Raw genomic sequence first — 13,704 nt, forward strand, 5'->3', positions numbered from 1 at the left:
TTAATGACAATTCTTCAGCAAATCCTGGCATTAACATCGCTCCAAAGAGCCCTTAAGTGTATGCTTTAAGTAAAATATTTACACCAGGATCGTCTAGGGGCATAAAAGGTCACCTGCAATGCTTCTATTCTATATGTGTGTTTAGAAAAGGTGTCACTCATTGATAAATGGGTTCACATCAGGCACATAAACACAGAAACAGTTTATATGTTAGTGGTCTAAATGTGGAAACATAAGAACGGCCACAGCCAGCATCTATTGTTTTAACTCTCAAGGTAAACTATAAATAAATAAATACAATTCTGGCATTTTTTTCAGTTCAGATTTGTTTATCTGAGGCGTTTGTGTGAATCAAGACTTTAAAAATATCAACATAAACAAATTAATAAATAAATAAAGACACGCCCAAGTTGTTAGATTCTTTCCACTTGACGTCAGTAAGATGACAACTGAAATCAAAGTCTCGCATGCTAACCCAAATAGTGCATATGTTAACATGACCTCTCTCAAATTAGCAGAACCAGTGGCACAGATTACCCAAACACCTTCATTGTCCACCCACTCCCCAGCCATCTCGCCGCCCCTCTTCTCCAAACACAAACGTCCTCCTAAGGGTAAGTCTCTAAGATCCAGGGTCTAATAGCCCCGCTGGTGATTAAGTTATTTGGATCCCTGTATTTGTGTTCTGTCTCCTGAGAAACTCTTCTGTCTCCCAGCCGAGGTCTGGGAGCCGTGCCACTAGCCCGAGCCTGGGAACACTGCAAGTAAGCAGTTACCAGGGAGTGAAGAGCACGGGGAACTTCACGTCGCGTCCACAATGAGGCTGGGGAGGAAGATGTGGGGCAAGGGGCAAAAAAAAGGGGGCTGAGTGGCATTTCTCAAGAAGCTTGGCGGGTTGAGAGGCTAACAGTGATACTTGTTCACACTCAAACTATTTGAATGCCAGTGGGAAATGCAAACAAGGGGGGAAAATGCCCATTAGCAAAGCACAGCTCATACAGCAACAGCTGCAGACAGCTGTTGGTTTACTGATCAGCGCCGTGTGAATGCATCTAATTGCATGATCATCCCAACTCCTGGTCAACAGCACTTCAACAGATGAATATGGGTGAAGAGAGAAAAGCATACAGGAGTCTGATCGCCACAATGCAAGTGAGGAACCCCTCATTCAGTTCAACAGTTCAAGGATTATTCCAAAAGGAAGTTTGTGATTAACCATTAATCTATCCAGATGATAGTGGCTTCCTCTAACGGGTCAGGGTGTAAATGTTTCATGATTTTACTGTGAGTCATAAACCCTCATAACTGTGAAATGGTTTCCATAGGTGACATTTCAGTCGAGCGTGACGCAGACAGTCGCCGAGATCACAAGTCCCCCAACAGTCGAAAGGATGCGCACAGTACCGACAAAGAAAACATCTTTGCTAATGCAGGAGGAAGCCGGGAGAGAGGTGATGAGTTACAGATCTGTCGTAGCCAATGTGGTTGCAATATGTTGAGCAAAGAGCAAGCAGAATGATGAACCTACTTCAGCCATAAAGTTTGCTAATAGGATGCGAGTGGATCATTATTATAGTCGTGTATTTTCTAATGTGATTTTTGTTTATTTCGTTTTGACTTCTTTAAGTCTATTAATTCAGTTTAGTTTGAGTTCGTTTCCAGAGTGCGTTTGGTTGTTTCAGTTGATTTTTTGTTGTTTAAAAATGTTTAGCTTTAATTTAGTTAGTAATGATTATTGTATGGAGGGCATGAGCCAGAGGCAAGATTTAGGAAAATTAGTACAGGCAGTAGAACTTTTGGAAATCAGCTGACTCTCAATGAACACATCAATTTTAGTTTAGTTACTATAATAACCCTGGATCAGAGTTCTGGCAGTTTAAGGACAAAATTTTGGAATTATATATAAACAGTGAGCGATTAACCGTGCTGTGCTTCTGAAAAAAATATAACAGCTACTACTATTTTTCCCCATCAGCAGTATGTAGTGTGAAGTGCACAGTGCTTGTACGGTGAGACTACAAAAAGGGGTCTTAAGTTAAGTGTTCATGTGTTATTCACTCACTGCCTACTTTCTTCAACTGCTAATGGCAAAGAAAGGTGATTTAAGTGACTTCTGAGTATTTCACAAACTGCTGACCTACTGGGATTTTCCCACACAACCATTTCTAGAGTTTTTAGAGAATGGTCCAAAAAACAGTGAGTGCCAGTTCTCTGGGTGGAAATGCCCTGTTAATGTCAGAGGCCAGAGGCACACTGTGGGCCTGTTAGTACCAAGTGTGAATGCCTAAGCCTACCACACTATTGTTACTGAACATGTTTTTACCACAGTGTATGCATCTTACAATGGCTGCTTCCAACAGAATTAGGTACAAGGCTCTTCAACATGACAATGAGCTCAGTTTACTCAAAAAGCCTCCACGGTCACCAGATCTCAATCTAACGGATTAAGTCTGAGACGTAAAGTATTGGAACAAGAGATTTGCAACATTGAAGTGCAGCCAGCAAATCTGCAGCAACTGTGTGATGTTGCTGCAAAACCTCAGAGGAATAGGTCCAAGCACCTTGTTGAATCCATGTCATGAAGAATTAAGGCCATTCTGAAGGAAAAAGGGGTCCAAGTACTAGAAAGGTATACCTAAAAAAAGTGGCCAGCGAGTGGATTCAATGTTTTTAATCAAGCTCAGTCTCAGCTGTCCAGCTTTAGAAATATTTCTGATGAAAAGAAGTTAAACATGCCTAAATATCTGAGTTAGCTGTACGCAGGGACCACCAGGCCTTCCTGGGGCCCACCCCTGTAAATCCTTCCATCCTACTAATGGGAACCTTTGTTGAGGCCTGCAATTTCAGACGGGATTGGTTTCCCTTGCATGCATGCACATGCACACAAACACACACTCACATACATCTAAATCCCTTGCCATTTGGGAGCCCATTACACTACACTGACCCAATCCCTGATGGCTATTTACAGCTGTCGCACTGCACAACACCTGTCTGAAGCATGTAATCCTTTGCAGCCGTTTAACATCCAGGCTTACGCAGGCCAAAATACAGCACTGTGGAGACCAGAATCAGCGACACACACACAGACTTACTGTACAACATGCAGCAACACCTGGCACAAGCATGCCATCTTTAACAGGCATTTTACACATCCACAAGCCTATCAAGTCCACCACTCTGCTGCAGCCAAACCACGATGAGTGAACGCAGCTGCAGTGCTCTCTCACGAAGAGTCGAGCCTCTTACATTCTCCTTGTTGTGCCACAGAAACAACCAACTCCATTGAAATTGCTCTAAATATAAAAACATTCCATCCTTAACAAAAATGTGTAAAAACTGCCCCAGTTGTCCTTTAAAAGGCTCTTCAGATGAGCTTTTTAAATTTCCACTACCTTTTTCTCTTGGTAAATAAGGTGAACTTCAAAACTTTGGATCTCTTTGTCCTGCTCACAATTAAATGTTTACAGACCCTTTCTTTTAATCACCTATTATAAACTTTATTGACTTGGTTGGGTTTACAAATGGCTGAGAGGAGTATTTGTTTTGGCCTCTGAGGTTTGGAATTCTTCGACATTTCTCTCGATGTCTGGCACAAAAAGTGCTTCTCTCGACTGAATTATGCCCGCGATAATTGGACAAGTTCCTCTACGCCCTTTTAGGGGTGGGCGGCTTTTACAGCTAGAGGTCAACCATTACATTTTATTTAAAAAAAAAACACAACAAACCCAGACGCTTTTCAGAATCTTTTTTTTTTTTTAATTACCCGATTAACCAAGTTAATATTAATTAAGATGAAGTGAACTGTTTTTCCATGTTCACATATATCACTGCCCCATGAGATAATAACAGCAGAAATCTGGATACATTTTCCCACTGTCACCACAGAAATCACTACACATGGTTTTAGAGACATTCCACAAATGTGACACATGGTTTTCCATAATTAACAAAGGTTCAAAATGTGTTAACTTTTCAATTTTGCAACTTTGCTGTTCAGCCTAATGCTAAGGAGACATGCTGGGAATGTGGAAGTCCTGCTAACAAAACAGACAAGTCTGAAAGAGGAGACAGAGTGAGAACATGTTTCTCAACCCAATAAAGGTCAGATGAGAACAAGACATGAGTAACTGCTGTGCTGGAGACCGAAGCCCGAAACAACAGCGAATTTGCTAAAAGTCCCAGCGAGTCGCTAGCCTCAGGTCTTTAAAAGATCACGACAAACGCGCCCACACAAAATAAGACAAGCACTTGTAAAAGTTGGTGACCCTTTATGAAGAGACCAAGAAAATGTGCCATAAACAATAAAAAATACTACAAGTTTACTTTATGTCTTTTAAATTGCTGGGGCAGTCTCTGCTGCAGTTAACGGGGCCTCGGTTGCATGTATACGCTGTCGTAAAAATCAACCAGGGAGAAACGAATGCGTGTGGGGAAAGCGCAGCTGTCCTGGCATCACCCCTGAACGCATCACACGAAAGAATACACCCTCTGCCATTAATACTGAAAGCAATGTCCCGTCCTTTTCAAAGTAATCTGTTCTACTGTAGCAAATTTAAAAAAAAACACTCATCGTCTATTTGTATTTTTACATGTTTGTGTCGTCTCAGTGCTCTGCAGCATTCCTTAAGATTTATCTCTGATTACAAAGTGAAAATCATTCCTTTCAGATCATAACGTGGTCTCAAGCCACGGTTCTCAAAGTGTGGTCTGTGGTCACAAATGGTGGCCGTTGTTAACATTTTATTCGGCCCCTGCGCACAACAAAGAAAGAATGTGATTCTCTACATTTCATACTATGTATAATGGTGCAAAATGAGACAAAAGGAACAGTTTTCTTCTGTTTTAACTTCTTAGGGGTGGCTGTGGTTTAGGAGATAGAGTAGGTGGTCTCCTAATGGGAAGGTTGGTGGTTCGTTGCCCAAGCGTACTGATCTGCATGCCAAGAAATCCTGGGGCAAGATACTGAACCCTGAGTTGCTCCCGATGCATTCACCAGAGTGTAGGTGTATGCGATCGTTAGAGAGAAAGCACTAGTCTAGAGGCAAGGCACAGAAAAAGGTGCTTGTGCGAATGCATGTTCTATAAAGCACTTCAAATGCTCATGTAGAGTAGAAAAGAGCTGCATAAGAAAAAGTTCATGTAACTTTCAGTTCTGCTCTAGCCACCATAAGTCTTAAGAAACAGAGTTGGTTTCAAGAAATGCCACTTCATCAGTGGTTTAAAAAACCCGCAAAACAAAACAAAACCCTCCAAAACTACAAAACTCGCACAAAAATGACAACCACCAAGACAAACCACCCTCTGAGCAGTGACATTGCAAAGTAAGTGTTTCACGTGTGGATTTCTATAGCCCTCCATCATAAACTGGCTCCCTACACTGGCACTTTGAGTGCCCCTGGTATAAAGCAGAGGTGTGGACTCGAGTCACATGACTTGGACTCGAGTCAGACTCGAGTCATTAATTTTATGACTTTAGACTTGACTTGAAAAAATATTGTAAGACTTGTGACTTGACTTGGACTTTTACACCAATGACTTGGGACTTGAATTGGACTTGAACCGGTTTACTTGAAAAGACTTGATATTTTACCCCAAATATAAAATTTAACATGCATATTATATAGAGATTGAAAATGTGACGTCATTCACGGGTAGAACCGCAAAGGATTCTGGGAACTCGTGGCAAAAATGTCACAAAAATGTCAAGAAGCCGTTGTATTATTAACTGCAATAGCCGGTCGCATGACAGCCACGGGAAGCCGACGGGTAAAGAGATCGGTTGTTATCGGATTACGTCGTTGAAGAGAAATTGTTCGAGCCATGTTTCCGAAGTAACAAAGAGGCGACTGGATTGCAGCCATTCAAAGATCAAATATAACGTCCCAGAACCCTCCAGCTCACAGGTTAGTCTGCTCCAAGCATTTACAGGAAGGTCAGTGTTTTTTAGTAGTTAATACGTCATTTTCATAACATAATTGGTGATATAGGTTACAAGCAAGTCTGGCGCTGAACAGAAATTGTCGCGCTATGCTCCTTTGTTTATTGTGCATAAATAGTGAATTGTCCTGACACAATATTGCGTTTCGCTTCTGTTATTATGGTACATTGACAAAAACATATACTTTTATTCACAGGATAAAACAGGTTTTTTGTATCACTAATTGCCCAGTACGATTACAGCATACAGTATTATTGTCACTGCTACATTTCTGTGATGCTACCAGAAATTATTTCCACTGCTAATTAATTACCGTTGAGCTCAAAGGTCCTATTAATAAACGGTTAAGGAATGTGTATTTATGACGACGATTTGTGAGACTGGTAAACTTATGATACGTACGATGGTCTTTACTTTCTACACGGTGCATTTCAAGGTCCTGCACCCATCCGTCGGTAAACTGTACCTGGGCTTGTTGCAGTGACCGGAAGTTACTAAACTTCATGAGTGTATGCGCTCACTCCAAGAACCGTATGATTATAAATATGCATATAAATATGCTACGATGAGATAGCTGACTTCATCTAACTAGCAAATGTTGTCCAGGCTACGTTGGTGATACAGTTTTTTTTAATGTGTATGATATTTTTGTCATGCGATTTTAAAGCCGGTCCTACAACCGCATCCAAGAATAACATGCAGCTTATCTCAGAACTGTCGGTGAAAATTATTCTTGGAGCTAGGTTTAATTGAGCTGCATTTTAAAGAGGTGCAATTTCACAATTTGTGTATATTTTCTAAGTTCACTATTTTGTCATGTGTTGAGAAAAACACAGATTAAAAAATTACATGGTCTAATATTTACATTTAGCATAACTGCAACATTATTTTTTCGTTTTTTTTTTTTAAAGACTCGAAAGGACTTGAAATTCAAAGTTTCAGACTTGTGACTTGACTCGGACTTTTACACCAGTGACTTGAGACTCGACTCTGACTTGCCTGACATTACTTGAGACTTGACTTGAGACTTGAGGATAAAGACTTGAGACTTACTTGAGACTTGCAAAACAATGACTTGGTCCCACCTCTGGTATAAAGTAAATGAACGTGCCTGGTACTCACTCTCTATGCAAAAAAAAGCAGCAATTTGTGTCTTCAGTGACTGGCATGGTCCATGCAGAGTAATAACTTTTCTCTCAGTGTGGAAAAATGGATTCATTATTATAAACAACAGCTATAAATGCTTTTTCATTTCCACCATTTTAGCCAAAAATCACAGTTAATGGTTTGTGAGATTAAAATTAATACAAAAAAAAAAAAGGTTTAAATGGGGGAGTTTGGGTTGGACAGGATCCAGTTCAAGCGTAAACACCCGGAGCACAGCATCACAAAGTGAGCAACTGCACGCACACTCACGATGCAAAACAATGCTGCTCCATGCAAGCGCACACAGGCAAGTACTTGCATGTCGATACACACACGCGCACACAAACACAGGTGTTGAAGGCACCATTTATTCCTGTGAATAACTTGGGCACATTGCTAGTTAGGTAGCAAATTAAAGACTACGACCATCACAGCGTTTCGTGAGCTTAAAAATCCTACCTATCCTTAAGATACTCCTCCACTGTCGTTGAAATACTCATTAAAGGCCTGCATGCTTCTAAAACACACAGGGTAAAAATAAAAATGTTTTACAAGCTTGTAATTTATTTATTTATTTTGGTAAACTTGCTCTGAACGATAATCAGATATATTACTCCGGTGCTTTCTTTTAATTTTATATTTACTTTTAACTCCAACTCTGTATAGTTTGTAAAGCACTTTGTAACCTGTCTATGAAAAGTGGAACAAATAAGAATTATACTACTTATACTTATATCACCACATGTGCCTGCATTTAATGCACCTGATTTTAGAGTAAACACCCAACAAATCCCCACAAAAACAAGTTAACAGTCAGCATACAGAGAAAGATGAATAATCATGACACACAAAATAAGAAAGAATTTTTTTTCCCTGTATATTTTATGGATAAGAGCTTTTAAACCAGAAGTGGTAACATCTCAGTGTTGGGTGATTATATAGAAACTCTCATAAAAGAAGATTCTTAGAGAATGCTCAGAACTCACATCATCCTCTGAGGATGGGGTCAAAAGTGTGCCCGAAACCACTGGTGGAGCAGCGACGGGTACAGACCAGTCCTGGCTGAGTGCTGGCATAGTGACCACGCTCCCAGAGATGGCCTGTGGTGTTTGGATCTGCAGTAGCTGGCTTGGCTGAGACAGCAAAAGAGGGTGACCTGAGAGAGAGACACACAGGCTTTTTCAAATTAAAGGTCTTAACCACGCTAATCATATTTTTATTGTGTGATTAACATAGACTAATGAAGATTACTTTGCTTTCGCATTTATTTTTTCATCCAGCCTTCGTCTTGTACAGTGACAATACACAAAAGAAAGATGAGCCCAATGTGCCCTGTAAAAATGATGCAGATGCAGGTTCCTCCAAACTCCTCCCTGCCTCTGGTGACCCACATACACCTCCTTCTCTTTAACAGGACTTTTTTGTTAAATTACAGGTGGAGAAGATGTTTGCCATCTTGACCCATGGTCTTAAACTTGCACATTCCACCGTGATAGGTTTGTGATGCTTATCAGCTTAAACAGACATAAATGTGCACGTGTCCCCACACTTGAAGTACAACATAGCTCAAATGCAATAAACAAGGAAAACATAATGCAAGACTGTCACTATAAATTAAGGTCTTACTAATGCAGAAGCCTCCCAGAGCGGTGTGCCAGGAACCACTCATCAAGCTGACCCTGCCACCTTCCCCTTTAATGCTAAACCTGTCAATGCTAATTGTGCAAGCGTTTGCCAGTTCTGCTAATGAATGTGTGCAGTGCCAACACCAAGTCCTGCGCCCAAGTTCACCATGTGTAAGAAGTCATAGGCCTAAAAAAAACGTCAAACGTTTGGTTCAGCATGTTTGTTTGTTGGAAAATAATCAATAAACAGTTTCATTTCCTTTCTTTCCTTTTTCAAATCGTCCCGTTGCTGAGGAGGTTTACTCCTCAGCTGTGAATGTTGATGAGCTCATAAAACAATACCCTTCATAGCACTGAGCACGCTTGAATAAATTTCCATCTGGGGCTTTGCATTTGAATGTCTTGGCCTTAACCATCTGCCATCTTGGCCGTTACAAGGCAGACAGCGGAGCCAAGTTCAAATTCACTTCGAGAGAGGTCAGATGCTCCACCCATTTGGGACCCAAGCAATGACATAAGTATTTACATTGGCTTAGATGCTGCTGATGTAACAAACACAGAGGGCCTGACTGGTCACCCAGAAAGGCTAAACCAGAAAGAAACAACAGCAATAATGACTCTAATGCACGAAACACATAGCAGCCCATAAACAGTCTCACTTTTTGGTTAGAAAGCAAGTTTGTTCGGCTATTTATTAAAAAATAATGATTTAAAAAGAGCATATTTTTTTCCAAATGTTAGGCAAATATGGACATATTTTGATTAAGATAATCTACTGTCTAATTTCATTCTTATGTATTGATCATCAAGCAAAATAGTGAGAAACAGCCTCACACAGAGCAAAAACTGTTGTTAAAGCACCACCTACTGGCAAAGATACAACAATTAAATTATTGCTTACAAAAGATTCAGTAGCACTGACAACATAATCCTGAATATCATCTCTAAATTATGAGTTACAAAGTATTATGAGTAAGACATATCAAATTTCCAGTTAATATGACTAATGCATTGGTCTGATGCAATACAGTGCAGGGAGGGAGAAGCATGTTTTGATGTGTTGCAGTGTGAGCCCTGACCTGCAGGGGGTGCTGGTTTGATGCTGACTGGAGCTGGTTTTACCACAGGGAGCACAGTGGTCTGCAGGGGCTGGATGATGATTGTCTTGGCCTGCATGGGAGCTGCTGCTTGAGCCAATGGCACAGCTGTAATCAGTGGTTTGGGCTGGATGGAAACCTTTGGGCCAATCTGAATCGGCTTCTTGACCGGCTGCACTGGCTTGGCTGGTGTGCATGTGTGCATATGTCAAAGGACAGGGATGGAAGTAGTTAGACAAGGAAACGGTATTCATATAAATATCCTAAGCTCAGGAAAACAAATATGCATTTACAGTTATAAGTTATTCTTAAAGGACTTTTTTTTTTCAGGACTCGACATCCCAGAGTTTTGCAAACCCATACTGTGGTGCAAAAATAGCAAATCTTCCCTGTTTTAGTAATCAAATGTCTAAATATTGAGAAAAGCTGAATAGCTAGCAGACGTGTGGTGGCAGAAGCTGCCTCACCTCGTACAACCTGATTGGTCCTCTTTGCAGCTTTTCGAGGTGGGGAAGAGATTTCAGAAAAGCCACTGGACTCTGAGCAGACTGAAAGAGGAGACGGCTGCGATTGTGGAGACAGGGCCTCATCCTGAATGAAGAAACAAATGAGATTTAGATCGTGTATCTTCAAGGACATGATCAGTGTAGTCACATCACTGTTTAAATACGTTTCACCCGTGACACTATAAATTAATTTGTGAAGCCATTTGTACTCTATGTGTGCTCAAGGCACGCCAGATAAAAACAGATAGAGTCCTTATCAGTACTCAAAGACTCCAGCAGACAAATGTGTCCTTGGAGAAGTCAGGACGATTCCTTTAGCAGACAAATGCGTGCAGACTGTGTTGAGGCCAGAAAAAGATGTAACCCTTGTCCTTGTTTTGACACGCTGTGAAAACATCTGCCTGCTAAATTATGCTAATATGCTTGAAGCTGTCAGCACCTTTTTTTCTGTTTTTAACGAGACGTTGGAGCACATTTCAGATGGATGGCAAATTATTAATCTGACAAGGTGTTTAAGGCTTTTGGTAATAAGTGTCTCAAGTGTGTGCATGACCATCCAAAAGGAAAGAGCAGCTGTCATTGTTTGAACGCCATCTGGATGAAAATTTTTGTTGCTGCAACTGCTCAAAGCATGTAAGCATGTAAATAATCACATTGTGAAACAAAGTGCAATTTGCATTGGAAATGAAATTCAAATGCAGAAAAACCAGGAAGGACAAAGAGTTGAAAACCGTGTCTTACCTGCAAGGAACACGGAGACAAAGCTTCCACTGAGGCAGGAGAGGGCACCGAGCTCAGAGTGTGGGCAGGTGACAGAGAGTCCACGCTCACCTCACCATCTGGATGCACAAGGACATGGAAACAATGGGCAATATGTGCGAGTCTTATTCAGCATAAGCCAATGCGTCTCTCAAGTATTGAACCATTCAATACTTTTGTATTGTTGGACCATTAAACCTACTGCATGGTGGACAAGTTTGAAAAATAATGACGCACCAATGTTACATGCATGTAGTAAAACAGCTATATTATCCCTGAGTAATATCCCTTTTAGATTTATTTATATAGTCCTTATTTTGTGCTGCAGTGTGACACCACGTACCTGTGGAAATGCTGCATGTATCCATTTCATTCCATGGAGGAATGTCGATGTCAAAGTCCAGAACTGGAACACCATTGGCCTGAGAAATCAAACATATGGTTTTGAAAAAAAATGGACTTCCTGAGAAAGCAGAATGGAAGCAAATGCATGTAGGGAAATCCAATCAATGTGTCATTTATAGCTGATAAAATTAAACACGTTTGAATTCTGGGACATTTATTTGAGTCTACAGTATTTTTTTTGCATGCACGATGTAGGTGGAATTTTTTTTTTTTTTGGTGCATGATCTATCCTTGCATAACAAAATGTGGCTGTAGCCATCTTAGGCTCTACCTTCAGCACCACACAGTCAATTTTTTTCAGATTTCCACTGGGCTGATCTTTCACTTCCCCGTGTATTTGCATATTAAGAGGATGAGTTACTCACATAGCCAGCATTATCAAGAGCCTCAAGCAGCTCATCTGCATCCCGCAGCTCATCGCCTAGTTTCTCCAGCTCATCGAACAGGCTTAAGTCTGTATGTCAATGAGAACAGAACACAGACAATTGCTTTCCATTAGAAATCTTTATCATGAGATTATTGAAGAAGACAATTACAAAACAATTACAAAAAATATCTTCAAAATAAGTAAGTGGCACATTTGGCTTTTGCTTTTTTCTTGCGGTTAACTGCCAGTAAAAGAGACAAGCTGGTATGATCAAATTTACTGTATTTAGTTAGTTCTGCCATATTCAATAAATAGCCCATACAGGCAATGTGTAATTTGGAAAAGTAATCAATACAGTTCAGACTGTGCCACAAAAACATGCATGCTCAACACGCACAACACAGCATAACACAATTACAGACAAAACTACTAACACCAAAAAATGTACCCTTAAAAATGTATCTTTGTTTTTTGTCTTTTTCAAAGCATAAACTCTAACAGGCCAAACAAGTTTATTATGGTCACACTTTAACAAATCTGTTTCACTTTCATTTTTAACATCTTATTTGTTTCTTCTACATTTTCTTCCTCGGGTTATTACACAATTCAGCATAAAACACAAGTAAGTGCAAACAGCAAGTCTATTATTAGTAACCTAATAAAAAATAGCATTAATAATGATAATAATAGATAACAATAAATATATAAATTGTTAACAAGTTGTACTTTTCGAGACCTTAAAAGCGATTATTAAAATAAATCAGTAAAAATTAGAAAAAAAATCTACAATCTTCGTGTTTTTGTTTTTTTAGGGTAAGTTGTGCACTTTATATATTATCAATATTTAGTATTACATATCTGTAATAATGATCAGACAATGCAGTGTGAAGTGTGCCCTGTCTCCAGTTACAGTGCTGGTTATAACTCCAATTACCTGCTGTTACATCATCACAGCATCATGGCTAATGCTAAATGGCTAACTTAGACTTAGGAGTGTGACAACAAGCACAACACATAAACCTCCTACTTGTGTCTTTAAAACAACCGACTTATAAACACTCCTCTTTTATACGTGTTGTCTCTGTTGATATCCTGGGTCAGCTACACTGCTTCTCTCTATAGGTCTTTCTAGAATATGTGAGCTCCGCTGTTGCTTACCCCACTCTCCCTCCTGATCGATGGAGATGATGCCTGCCTCACTATCCATCGCAGGGTATTGCCGATGATTTTCGAAGTCTAACGTTAAGTCGGATGACATCCTCTTTTGAATTCATTAGTATATTATCACACTGTAACAAAGCGCGATCATACCACTGTTGATCAAGCGGCTGTTTAGGGATGAACTTCCCATTTAGATACACGTCTGACTTTACCGTCAGTCTACGGGTGCCGCCGAGGGACCCGTCGCGCAGCGAGCATGGGCGCGCAGCTGGGAATTTTATTGTAATAATTTCTTTTATTGCTCTCTGATTCTCAAAACAGAAAAAAAGTAACAGATACACAGAACAGAAGACTGAGTTATAGCTATCTAAATGACAGTAAGCAAAATAAGAGATCTTAAAAGAATTACAAGTAAGACATGTATATATATAAATACACACACACATATATAGGAAGAAAAAATGAACAAAAACAACAACAAACAATGCGAGAGCGACAGTGACATTAAACAAAGACACTAAAAGTATTACAAATTGCAACCGTTTTAATGCTGCTGGAAAATTGACATCGCAGCTTGTGGTTCCTAACTGCGCCACTAGGCAGCAGGATCGTACTGCAGGCTCCACGGTACGGCGTGAAATGTTTAGTGTTCAAACGCTGATTTCTGTCGACACGGAGGAGCTGAGATCATGAGGCA

The 13,704-nt window shown here is 40.2% G+C and overlaps 1 protein-coding gene across 1 annotated transcript in view; it reads right to left on the reverse strand.

Moving 5' to 3' along the window:
- Positions 1-13,237, reverse strand: part of atf6 (activating transcription factor 6) — a 29,913-nt gene extending 16,676 nt beyond the window's left edge. Inside the window, exons 1-7 of the mRNA XM_085399493.1 lie at positions 13,005-13,237; positions 11,845-11,933; positions 11,418-11,496; positions 11,057-11,154; positions 10,277-10,400; positions 9,792-9,995; positions 8,074-8,243 (exon numbers count right to left, since the gene is read on the reverse strand). Of these exons, the coding sequence (XP_085255619.1) occupies positions 8,074-8,243; positions 9,792-9,995; positions 10,277-10,400; positions 11,057-11,154; positions 11,418-11,496; positions 11,845-11,933; positions 13,005-13,104 (864 nt within the window). The 5' untranslated portion in view covers positions 13,105-13,237. The remainder of the gene's footprint in view (positions 1-8,073; positions 8,244-9,791; positions 9,996-10,276; positions 10,401-11,056; positions 11,155-11,417; positions 11,497-11,844; positions 11,934-13,004) is intronic.
- Positions 13,238-13,704: the final 467 nt, after the last annotated feature.

The sequence above is a fragment of the Rhamphochromis longiceps genome, linkage group LG23 (assembly GCF_057381845.1).
Source record: "Rhamphochromis longiceps isolate RC_006_pf linkage group LG23, R_longiceps_female_GT1.1, whole genome shotgun sequence".
Taxonomy (NCBI): Eukaryota; Metazoa; Chordata; class Actinopteri; order Cichliformes; family Cichlidae; genus Rhamphochromis; species Rhamphochromis longiceps.